At 39.9% G+C, this 13290-nt stretch overlaps 1 protein-coding gene across 1 annotated transcript in view; it reads left to right on the top strand.

Annotated features, from left to right (window-relative positions):
* Positions 1–8138: 8138 nt before the first annotated feature.
* The window catches only part of LOC121813436 (NACHT, LRR and PYD domains-containing protein 12-like), a gene marked incomplete at its 5' end in the record, with an annotated part of 13119 nt that continues 7967 nt past the window's right edge, over positions 8139–13290 (top strand). Inside the window, 3 exons of the mRNA XM_042217209.1 lie at positions 8139–8267; positions 12523–12601; positions 12761–12962. Of these exons, the coding sequence (XP_042073143.1) occupies positions 8139–8267; positions 12523–12601; positions 12761–12962 (410 nt within the window). The remainder of the gene's footprint in view (positions 8268–12522; positions 12602–12760; positions 12963–13290) is intronic.

Genomic DNA, 13290 nt, shown 5'->3' with positions numbered 1-13290 from the left:
GTTCTCAGTCCAGCTCTTTTCACTCTATTCACACACGACTGCAAACCCAAAAAATGCAGTAAATGAAAAAAAAAAAAAAAAAAAATTTTAAAAGAATCCTCCCATCTAAACATTTTGGCAAATGACCTCATTCATGGGAATGTGTGCATAGTGATGTGTCCTGTGTGTCGAAGCTTCGAATCGTGCGTCGGGTAATCGCGGGGGCGTTTTTCTGAAGCGCGTATCGAGGCTTGCTTTGATTACGTATGCAGTGACGTTCGAGGCCTCGCGGGCAGTCCGTACCACGTGACTGATTCAGGGACTGGTTCACCGGTTCGCGCCAGATTCGAAATAAAATGGGCAAGGAACATGAGTCGACCAGTTGGATGGGAAGCTTCAGTTCATCAAGAGGCTTCATCTCACCATCACTAGTGGCAGGCAGGCAGGAGTGGTGGACCCAAAATGCAGGATTCTTAGGAAACGAGGTTTCAACTGAAAATGCAGCTTTATTGCTGGAACAAAACATCAAGATAAAATAAAACTCACAAAAGCAAACAAAACTCTAAACTGAGATGCAGGAGGACTGGAAATCATGAACACACAGCAAGTGAGGGTGAACAGACGTTAACGACGCGACGCTGACACAAAGACACACTGGGCTTAAATACACTGAGGGAGTCATCAAGGAATTAGAGACAGAAGGGGGACACAGCTGGGAGAAATAAGACCTAACGAGACAGGGAGAGCAAAGCCGGAACACTGACATCAGACAGGAACAAGAACCTTCAAAGTAAAACAGGAGCAGCCCTGCGGTACTCCTGTGTTCATGGTGATAGCAGATGATGTAAGGCTGCCCACCCTGACCTTCTGTGGCCTGTTTGTGAGGAAATCCAAGATCCATGAGCAGAGTGTGGTGGTTAGTCCCAGGTCATTCAGCTCGTTTACAAGTTTGTGTGGCACAATGGTGTTAAATGGCGAGCTGAAGTCTACAAATAGCATCCTAACATATGTATTGCGATGCTCCAGATGAGTCAGGCTGGTGTGAAGTGCGATTGAGACTGCATCCTCTGTTGATCTGTTCCTGCAGTAAACTGTAGGCTGTCCAGGTCAGCAGGGATGTTGGTGTGTGAAAGAAAGAGTCTCTCAAACACTTCATGGTCATTGGTGTCAGAGCGACCGGGCGACAGTCATTCAGACATTTTATTGACTGTCTTTTGGGCACAGGAATGATGGTAGTTGATGTGAGGCATGCTGGGACAGCAGCCTGCTGCAGAGACAGATTGAAGATGTTGGTGAACACCCCGGCAGCTGGTGGGCACATGACTTCAGCGTGCGTCCTGAACCCTGTCTGCTCCTTTCATCATCTGTTCTTCTTTAAACAGCTGACTCTTGTTGAGATGAAATTATTTGAAGTGCTTCAATTCTCTGCTTTATATGAACTAAAATGCCACGTAACCATATATTGTAGTATTAAGTGGACACGGCCCTGAAAATAAAGGCATCAGGCTACGTGTCCTTGGGGGCTAGAAGGCTGTAGACTCTCGCTTGCCTGGGAGAAAGTAGATAACAGGGAGCATCTTCTAGTGGAAAGTTACTGGGACACTGTTGTTTAGACTAGAATGAGAGAGCTGGGAATAAAAACTGTTAGGGGTGTGTCACCATGCAGGACGCATCTCCCTTCCAGAAGTAACTTTGCGAGAGAATAAAGTGTGAAAGGGTCGACTGAGCAGTGTTTTGTCTTCCATCGGATGAAGAATCAGAATCAGCGGGAGCAGAAACAGTGTGTTAATACGTGGAGATCCTGAATGCTGCTCTAACAATGATCAGATTAGATGTTCAGTTCTCTTCCAAACCCCTGCTGTCTATTGTTTGATTGTCCACTCAAATAAAAATCAAAGCCTTCTAACATCTGTTTGTTTGTATTCAGGCATACATGTGGAACAGGCTTTCTGTGCTATTACAGCCACAAATGTCAGTGCAATGGGGGAAACAGCGCCCCCTGTTGGTGTGGTGTCTTTCTAACTCAAAGCTGATGTTTCCCAGGCTGCTCTCCTTTGAATGAGCTGCAGAGATCAGCAGGGTTACAACATGTGCTGAATGAAGACGCACATGTTGTAGTTTCAACATGGAGGACATTCTGCATCACATCGTTAAGGTGAGACTAGTGTGAGACTGTTTGGATTCTCAGTCCAAAACTTTTCTGTTTTACAAAGTCTTTTTATCAATTCTCCTGCCCATCTTTGCTCAACCTCCGTGATGTTTCCTTCGAGGAGAGGACGTTATAAAAAGGAGATAGGATAGGAGTCACACCCTGTCTTCATTCATCTACATGGAAAAAACAAAAACCAAATCAATGATATAACCAAAACACTCCAAATTCACAACTTCTGTTATTTGCAACATTTGAAACATCTTAAAACATTCAGCTCAGTCAGAACACGTCAAGGCCAAGTGAAATGCATTCAGAGGGAAAAGATAATGATTAACTTTTGTTTCAGGGTAATGATTTATTAAAACTATAAACTGATATCAAGGTGGAGCAGCTGAGCTTTGACCTGAGAGCTGCAGCTTAAGACTCTTTTATGATTTACTGTTTAATGGCTGTTTTAAACTGTTTAAGCTTACAGAGACACCCACATCTACTCTAGACAATTATTAGCGAAATGCTACATACAGTGTGGGTGTTATATTAGAGTGTGGTAGCTGATCTTTGTCCTGTGAGCTGCAACTTCAGACTCACTTCAGACTGAGGGAGAAGAAGCAGAGGATTTTCTCTGTTTCTACACAGACCTGGTCCAGACAGCAGAGAGCTGCAGACTGAAGAAGTTGATGGTAAGAAGCTGAGTAAGTGCAACTTTGATTCATTCCAGTCTCTGAGGTTTCCTCTTCATCACAGAGCAGCTGCTCTTTGTTGGTTAGCGTGTTTCTGCGGAGAACACACGAAGACTGGTTTAATCTCTGACGTCTGGTGTTGGATAAAGACTAACACTCTGTGTGGGCGTCTTCATCAGACTGTGCTTCAGGTCAGTACCAACATCATGAAATGTTCCTCACAAATCTGCCACTGTTTGATCCTCTTTAACAGAGGACGTGTGCCTGTGTTGTGATGTTTATTCACATTCAGTATTCATGTGGACTCTGAACAGACTCACAGTCAAACTAGAAGAACTGGAGTCCTGATGTGAGAACCTGCTTCAGACGCTGGACTCCAGTTAGACTCTGAAGTTGTTTTATGAAGGATCAGAGTTCATGTTTGTCTGTTAAATATTCTCCAGAATTCATGGAAAGTATGTAACAGGACTCAGTGAGCGCCCCTGCTGATTGCCTCTGAGTGCTGCTTTCAGTCTCCAATGATCCTGTAGATGGATTTATGGAGACTTTGAGGGATTCACTGCAATCCCGCTGTAGTTAGTCCCTCACAGCTAAACAACTACACTTGCAGTTTTAATTTCCAGCTCAGTGTCATCTGTCCAGCAACATTTCTTCATCTGGCACTTTTCCTTTATCATTTCAGTTTTTCATTTTATCGGGAAACTTTGAAATCACAGCATTCAAACTGTTTAAACACACAGAGTCAGACTGCTGATACTGACAGCTCACACATGAAGTCACAGTTCAAGATTTGTCTCCAAAACTGCACAGAGACATAAAAACGGAGCCGTATTGAGCTCAATAGATTGTGTCATTGATGCTGATAATAATTAATGTGACATATGAGACATATGATGTAACTTCCTGTTCCCTTAAATAACCCTCTCACTGCATTCTGACAGTGTGCCGTAATAGTGGGAATAACACCAGTGGAAAGTTGTCATTGATGCGACGTGCTCATGAAAAAGCTGCCAACAGTTTGAACCTCACTAGCTCAAACCAAAGTCCTTTTAGAAGGAAGTCCAGCAGCTTGGCAGCCATCTTAAAACCCCTCTGAGTGCTTATTTGGGCAGCTTTCTGAAGCATGACCTAAATTTACATTAATTTTAATGGTACTAAAAACTGATTGTATGGAAAAACACTGATTTAAAATACTTCAACAATCTGCTGGCTGCCACACAGTAAGTTTTAAAGTTTTCTGGGAGTTCTTCTTTTACAGCCATCTTTACTTTCAGGGAAATCTCCCACAGATTTCAGTTTAAGATTGTAGTGCTGTCTCTCTGTGATAAAATCTCAGTAACATCTTCAGCTGCAGCCTGAGCCTTCCAGTCGGAGCCTTTTTCATGATGGGGAGTCTGATTGTTTGATAAGGCCCAACTTCAAGGTCTTGTGTGTGCAACTTTGAGAAAATATTGTATATTTAAGGAAGCCGTTAAAATACTATTATATCAATGAAATAAGTTATTTAAAAACAAAAGCTTTGTTAGAGTCAAAGTAAAAATAGTTCTTGTAGAACAGGGGTCAGCAACCTTTCTGATGGCGAGTGCCATCTAAAATTTCCTCAGAGGTCAGTGTGCCATATGATTGCATTAGCAATAAATTTAATAAAGCTCTATATTAACAGTTACACACTATATAGAATTATATTTGTTTGCAGATGTTTGCAGCAATCAGCGAATACTTATCAGCTATTTTGAAACAAAAAAAGACTTTTTATCCATAACAGCAAATGAACTGTACAACAGAAAATACAAATGCTATTTATGGTCTCCTCACAACAATGATAAGAAAAATAAACTGGGCCAATATGGCATGTTTGTTAATACAGAGACACACATGTTAATGTGATCTCTGGTCTCCCACTCAGGAGTGTTTGGACCAATGTTTTATTTTCTGATCAAACCAGAAATCTTTAATGAGCAGCTGGATTTGTCTCACATTAACTGGCTGAGTTAATGCCAGTTAATGCAACATCGAAGCAGCTGGAATCCACAGCTGTGCGTGTTCATGGAGCTGCATGTTCACCTGCTGGACGTCACTACCTGACAGGTTTAACTGTCTTCAGAACATTGCAGAGGCCTTATTGACAGTGTTTGGCTCTACATGTCTGTGTGAGCAGATTTTCTCTCACATGAGTCCTCAGGTAGCCTCTGAATGCTGGACACTCGGAGACCTGTGTCTCTGTCACATAAAAATGCGTCAAAATCCAAATCTCACAATACATGCCACACAGTTTATTTTTTGTCATATTACTATTTATTAGCTATGGGTCCTATGTTGCTGAGCAGTTCCATAGTTGCCTGAAAGTCCCAAAAATGCATTGTGTCTCGAGTCTACGGATGTATCCGTGTATCTCCGTGGTGCTGATGCTGTGCTGAGCGGACAGCTCCTGAAGCTTTTGAAGTGTCGGAATGTGGAAAGCTAACAACGTCCCTCTCACCAGTAGGCTAAGTTATTTTTAGCCAATTACAAGTTGAATCTGGTAGTTGGGGTTGTTAGTTAAGATACCGTCATTAAGAAGAGGCACAACTAATGTGTCTATGCGAGCTGATTTGCGATGTGCACCGCTGGCGCCATTTATTTTTTGATGCACCTTCTCAGATTAATTCACTGTGTGTCGTGCCCAGGGCTGGACTGGGACAAAAAAACAGCCCGGGCATTTTGACTAGAGACCGGCCCACCAGGTATTAAAGCCATAAAGCCTTTGAATGAAAACAAACGCTGTTGTGACAGTGATGTACAGTCTTGTTGGTATATGTATGATTTCTATACATTTTATCATGATAAAAACTTTGGTTGTAAGCTTCAGATAATTATTTAATAACAGCCAGACATTTTAAATGAAAATAAGAAAGTATTTCTTTGTGCCCCCCTTTCCCTGTTAATGCCCTACCTGCCCCCCTGGCAACACTTTGCTAGACCCGCCCCTGCACAGTTACCAGCTGTCAGCTACTTAGAAAAGGATCCTGGTGTTATTTGTCTCTCAGAAACAGTTCATAACTTCCCTTCAACTCATTCATGTCACCTAAAAGGTAAACCTGTTTCTCCATCACAGCTCTGATGATCCAGTAAGGACATCTCCTGGTTTCATCTTCATGTTTCCCTCTCACCACATATCCAAACCGACATCATGACCAGCAGCTTTACAGCTGTGGCTCCAGCAAACATCAGCTGATACTAGAAATTAATATTAAATAAATTCTAACAACAGCTGATCAAGCTTAAACGTGCTGCTGTTGTTTAGCGCGACATCCGCTGGTTTCCTCTTTCTGGCACAAAGTGGGCGATAAACAAACAAGAGAGAAAAGCCGATCAGCTGATCATTGATCAGTTTCATGATTAACCTCCTAGGACCTGGCGTCCACATATGTGGACATCACATTTTGGGTTATTTAGACCAAAATACCCAATTTTGCTCTACAAGGGCCTGATATCCACTTACGAGGACATTATACTGCTACTGTTCTATCAAAACTTTAAACGAATATCCTCATATGTGGCTCTGATTTTTCATAAAAACAAAAATAAGGTAAAAAAAATATCTGGTAATTCTTTGTTTTTACATTCATCGGGCCCCAATATGCCCAAATATCAAAGAGAAATTAAAAATGCATGTCATGGAAGAATTCAGGTCTTAGGAGGTTAAGGTAGCAACAGGGGAGGGAGGGGAGAGAATGAGAGTAGAAGAGGCAGCTGTGCAGCAAAGACAAAGAATAACTCCAGCTTTGTGTCTTTTTCATTGTAGCTGAAGTCTGGGACAAACTGCGTCCCCTCTCAGCTCAACACGAAACGCGTAATAATTTCTCTGAATGCGGGAGGATTCCGTCTTTTTACGGGACGGTTGGCAACTCTACTAACTAACCTTATGAATGAAATAAAGTTAAACATCAGTAACATCAAAGCACCCACCCAGCTGTATAGGAACTCTGTCATGCTAGCTAGTACGCAGTACGAGTTATTGTTGCAAAAAGTCAGCACAACGAAAATAAACTCCACCTAAACTTGGTTCATATCTGACCCAGATAGACTGCAGGTTATAACTTCTTACCTGAAGTTCAGTTCACCGCCTCGGGTCTCTGCTCCTCCTGCCTCCGATCTCCCTCATCCACCTGCTGGCCTCCACCACTTGTTAATTTTACTGAATCTGTGGAAGCTCTGCGATGCCACCAGCATCTGGCCAATCCACCACCTTTCATTGTTTATACTGTTACAAAATAAAAAATAAATAAATAAAAAAAATAACAAAAATCATCGGGCCACCGAGCAAATGATGGCCAGTCCAGCTATGGCCGTGCCATCAGTTAACCCTTCGCGTGCCAACTGTGGCATGCGTGCCTAGGGTTTCCAACCCCTGTTGTAGAACAATAGTATTTTGGATGTAAATTCTAGTTAAACATGACAGCATGAGAGTTTCTTTCAACCATCATAGTACTCCTTTTTACTCAGATACTTTAAAACCATCTACTGAAAGATGATTTATGATGTAGTGGAGGTTTTTAAAAGATTGTTTCATGTTTACATATATATATTTAACAGTGATTCAGTTCTCCATCTGATATACTCATTTCTAAATGTGAAATGAGTAAAAAAAAAATGAAAAAAATCTTGGTGTCTTAACTAATTTTTGGGGGAAGGAGATGTGGTAGTCAAAATAGAGCTGTAACTCCTAAAGTTTTCGTCCAGTTTAAATTAAAGCTACATAGAAACCACCAGGTGAAATTATATCAAACTCATCTTATTGTTAAAATTTGCCTCCACCTTCCTTTTGTTTGCTGTCCACATTATTCCTGAACAGAGACAAAATATTACTTGTTATTTTCCTTATTAACAGTAAATCAGTGTCTGTCTCTGCACACTCAGCAGGAATAATCAGTGTGTGTCAGTGAATGCATCGTGTGTGCTTCATGGCTCCAGCTAGTGGACTGATAGCAGAGCAGCTGATGGCAGCTTCCTCTGCCTCACACTGCTGTCTGACTGCATCCAGCTGACACTGAGATGAAGCAGGAAAGAAGCAGCTGATATTTGGACAGCACACATGATGAAAGGAGGATTTCAGTTGATGTTCACATGAATGATTTGTGTTTCCTCTGCAGGTAGAAAGTGTGTGTGAGCTGAGCAGCATGGATCAGTGTGAGGACAGAGAGGAGGGAGCCCCTCCCTCTAAAAGCACTCTGTGTGGGGAACATGAGAGCCAGACCAAAGCTCAGAGGTGACCATCTCTAACTGTCCATGACTCTTCTCCATGTCACAGCTCAGCACTCACATCACTGCTCCATCATTATTCACAGGAGAAAACGTAGAAGAAGAAAACCTAAACCTAAATCTGAACCTGAACCCAGCTGTGTGTCCTTAAAGAGTGATGTGTCTAAGAAGGCAGTCATTGATTTTAAAGTCCAGCCTCTGTCTGCTGCAGAGAGGTGAGCTGTTAGTAACATGAACTCTCTGATGTCAGTTTGATGTCTGATTTAAATGAACTGCTTTATGTTTGTTTGTTTATTTATTTCAAACATGTAAACAATATACAGGTACATTAGTAAAGAAAATAAGAGAGAAAAAAATACTATACAAAAGTCAATACATTTCAATGTTACTACCGTTTTGATTCATTTACATGTTGAAAGAGAGTGGGAAGAAGTACACACACTTATTTAATCCCACCCCTTTGTCATAAGTTATCAGTTAATATTTAGTCAGCTTCCTTACTGATATAATCTGTGATAAAAATAGTGAACAGATTTCTGATATACTATAATATCACATCATGAATTTCTTTAAATAGAGACATTCACTTAATTTCAACATTTTCCCTCTCCCTTATTTTGAGAAGATCATATTTTTATAACTCTTTTTGAACTGTTTTATGTTTGAACATTGCTTTTTAATTCTACATTCAGACAATTCCACAGTTTCACTCCATGCACAGAAACACAAAAGCTTCTTCTTGTAGTGCGTACCTTCCCTGTTTTGAAATGACAAAAACCCTTTAAATTATAAGTTCCTTCTTTCAAAAAAAAAAAAATACTCTGAATATTACCTGGCCGTTCTTTATTTTTTGCTTTGAATAGAATTTGTGCTGTTTCTGGTCTCTAAACTGCATCTCTGGAGCCATCAAAGATCTTAAAATCACCAAACCATTATTTCTCATAGTGTAACAGTGATGATAATATATTGACCAATATTCTACAGAACAATGAGTGAGATTGTCACCAATGAATTACATCACTGACCAACTCTCAGCAGTTAAAAAGCAAACAAACAAAATGCAAAACATTCTCCTGGATAAAGATATGACTGAGTTCTAGCACATCCATATCTCAGTGGGTTGAAAATTGATTTACTGAAACAGCACTGGGAGCCAGTTTAAAAAGAAGAAGAAGAAGAAGAAGAAAATGTCATTAAATACTAAATTTGTTGAGACATTTGTTAATAACAAATGTTCCAGTTAAACAATGTAGTAAAAAATACAAAGTACGTCTGGATGTCAAATGGATTATTAAATTCTTGTGAAAAAAAAAAGAAAAGAAAAAAAGGTTTTTACTGTGAAACTGTTTGCGTGGGTTCCCTCTGGCTTCCTCCCACCATCCAAAGACATGCAGTTTGTGGGGATTGATTAATTCAAATTGCCCATAGGTGTGAATGTGAGTGCGAATGGTTCTCTGTCCCTGTGTGTTGGCCCTGCGACAGACTGGCGACCTGTCCAGGGTGTACCCTGCCTCTCACCCTCTGACAGCTGGGATAGGCTCCAGCACTCTATCCATCCATCCACTTATCGTGGATCAAAAATAGAAAGTATGACAGTCAGTGTGGATTTGGACACAGATGGGAGAAGAAATTTCAGGAACAATAAGAAATTCTTTGTTTAAAACAGTTTTTGACACAATTATAAATATTAAATATGAAATAAATAATGTGTAAATCTAACAGACAGCAGTTCATGAAGAAGGATGAGTATAAAGCTGAATGATGATGACATCATCGTTGACCACAGGGGTCAGTCTGAGGGCAACGATGATGTCTGCTATCAGTTAACATACATTCGTAAATTATTACATAACATTAAAAGAGGAAGGATCAAAGAAGTGTAACCTTCATCCTGCTCTCTGTGATGAGAAGTCTGCACAGGAACTTTGCTTGTCTCTCCTTCCTGACAGCAAAAGTCACAATGAGCTTCCTGTTAGTCATTGTCTTGTCCATGGAGAGCAGTCAGAGCTTTAAGATGATCCTGTCCCCTGATATTTCTGAGGAAGGTCTGGATCCTCTTCAGAGGAGAAAACACGTCTCCAATTCGGCTGTTTCCTGACTGTGAGGACAATCTCTGTAGGTTCTTTTCTGTGGGAGAACACATAATTCAAAATCTTTAACTTAAAATAGAAAACTCAAAATTTTAAGATGAAAATTCATGAAATGAAAACAGTTTAAAAAATGAAGGACACTTTGTTGTCCTTAATAGTCCCATCCTGCTGTACTGCTAATGACATATTTTGAGCAACTTCATATTTAATGGGCACAGAAGTATCTTTTCACACTGATACCATCAGTATATGTGAACATAACCAACATTTCTTAGAGGAACATCAGTCTGTATTCATTGTAGTCAGCGGTTTAAAAACATACCTTTTATTTATAATTGAGAACAATGTTGTCCAGCTTTGTTTCTGCTGCTGATCCAGTACCAACGATGCCTTGGCTGTGTGTATCTGCTGATACTGAGTACAGTACCAGTGTTACATTAATAAGCTGTATTCTTCTCTGTGAGGAATACAGCTTATAAATGTAACATTGAGAATTATTATTTTATTTGAAAGGAACATCAAGCTCAACCTAAAAAAGCTTTTCTAACTTTGTAAAATCAAATAAAAACATGTAAGAATATAAATTTACTGAGCTGTCGGTATTAACTTCTAAAATAATGGATGAAAACAAGATAAAACCACTAACAACATTGAAAGTGTGGTGGTGTTATTGATTGAATATATTTTCACTGGTCTTATGGACACAGCTGGAGTCAATAATATTTAATATGTCAGCGTGAATATAATAAAAGCTCACCAGTGTTACACTGACCAAGCTTCCTTCTAGCTTCTCGTATAAAGTCTCTGACTGAACCTATCAGCAGTGAAAGTAAACCAGCAAGAAAAAGCAACATTGTTGTTGTTGTTGTTGTTGAATATTTCCAGTCATGTCGGCTCACTCGGACCTTAGTTTACAGTCTTGTAAAAGCTTGGTAAAAAAATACAAACTCAAACTGTTGGTGCAGGATGAAATACCTGCAAACTGCTGTCATCTGCAGAGGAATTGCTTGTTTGAAGAGTTTCAGTCAGGTTTCAGAGCTCATCACAGCACAGAAACAGCTTTAGTGAAGGTTACAAATGATCTTCTTATGGCCTCTGACAGTGGACTCATCTCTGTGCTTGTCCTGCTAGACCTCAGTGCAGCGTTCGATACTGTCGACCATAATATCCTATTAGAGCGATTAGAACATGCTGTAGGTATTACAGGTACTGCCTGCAGTGGTTTGTATCATATCTATCTAATAGACTCCAGTTTGTGCATGTAAATGGAGAGTCCTCTTCACACACTGAGGTTAATTATGGAGTTCCACAGGGTTCAGTGCTAGGACCAATTCTGTTTACATTATACATGCTTCCCTTAGGCAGTATCATTAGAAGACATAGCATACATTTTCACTGCTATGCAGATGACACCCAGCTCTATCTGTCCATGAAGCCAGATAACACACACCAATTAGTTAAACTGCAGGAATGTCTTAAAGACATAAAGACCTGGATGGCCGCTAACTTTCTGCTTCTTAATTCAGATAAAACTGAGGTTATTGTACTCGGCCCTGAAAATCTTAGAAATATGGTATCTAACCAGATTCTTACTCTGGATGGCATTACCTTGGCCTCCAGTAACACTGTGAGGAACCTTGGAGTCATTTTTGACCAGGATATGTCCTTCAAATTAGAAATATCCTGTCTCAGAGTGACGCTGAAAAACTAGTTCATGCATTTATTATTTCCAGGCTGGACTACTGAAGTACTGACTTTTCCTGCCAGATCTTGATCTGCTCATATATGACCTGCTCATATATGAATTAACTCAGACTCAGCTACATCAAATACAAATTAAGATTTTCCATTTTTTCTGCTTTAAATCATCAGAAATTGAAATGAATTGATTGCAGTACAATTATGATATTAAATGGTTTTAACTTTTACAAATTTCCAAGAAAATAGAAAAATAAGTTTAAAAAAAATAAATAAATTGGAGAGGAAAAACAACAAAACAAAACAAAGGACAATAATACAGAAGAAAAGATTAAAATACATGAACAAGATGTTATAACAAAGTGTGCAGAGGCAGATTTTAAAATGTTTATGAAACATTGAACTGACTGAGTTGATCTAACCTAACACTGAAAGGACGTTTGTTCCACTGTGTGAAATACAAATGCAATAATCTGAACAGCAAAGAAGACTGTCTAGTTTTTAGCCTGCTCATTTCAAATAACAAAACTGGCCTTATTAATTCCACAATGTTTTATTTGGTTTGTTTGTTTTTGGAAGAACCTGTAACAACAGGGAGTCATATGGGAGTTACTGTGCTTCTTAAAATCTCTCTGAGAGGATCTTGACCTTTTCATTAAAATTCTTCATGGTTCCTCCACAGAGTGGACCAGCAGAGCTCAGAGGTTCCCAGTGGTCAGTCTGCCCAGCAGCATCAAACACACCTGGACTCCATATTTATGGTCTGTCCATGTACAACAACTACTGTTACATCTGTTCTGTTCACAGTCATCTCCATGCTCTTTGTAGACCAGTGAATTGTCAGTGTGTCCAACATGGGTCTGATGTTTGGCTCCATGATTTCAGTCTGATTGGCTCATTCATAAAGTATTCTGTTCCAGCTGCTGGAGGACAACATCATCACTTTTGTGAAGAACGAGCTGAAGAAGATCCAGAAGGCTCTGAGTCCAGATTACCCAGAATGCTTAGAGAGTCAGAGGGAGGATGATGAACAGAGCAGAAGCAGAGAGGCATTTGTGAAGATCACACTGGGCTTCCTGAGGAGAATGAAGCAGGAGGAGCTGGCTCACCGTCTGCAGAACAGTAAGAGGATTTATGTAAAGATTTAAGCTGGTGGATGAATAAAATGTTTAGTATTGTTGCTAAAGACTAACATCTGTTGAATTATTCTGCATGTGCACTTAATAAATTGTTGAGATTCTGAATGAGAACTAATGTTTCTAGAGACAATCCAAGATATGTTCAGTCATTTAGGGGGACAGAAATTTTAGTAAAACACAAACTGATTATTGATTGTCAAACTGATTGTATTTTTATTACTGTTATTCAGAACTTCATGCTGCAGTTTGTCAGCGTAACCTTAAATCTGCACTGAAGCAGAAGTTCCAGTGTGTGTTTGAGGGGATCACTA

This window comes from Haplochromis burtoni, unplaced genomic scaffold (assembly GCF_018398535.1).
Source record: "Haplochromis burtoni strain Fernald_Lab_line unplaced genomic scaffold, NCSU_Asbu1 Contig_1686, whole genome shotgun sequence".
Taxonomy (NCBI): Eukaryota; Metazoa; Chordata; class Actinopteri; order Cichliformes; family Cichlidae; genus Haplochromis; species Haplochromis burtoni.
This window is presented reverse-complemented; position numbering and strand designations above follow the sequence as displayed.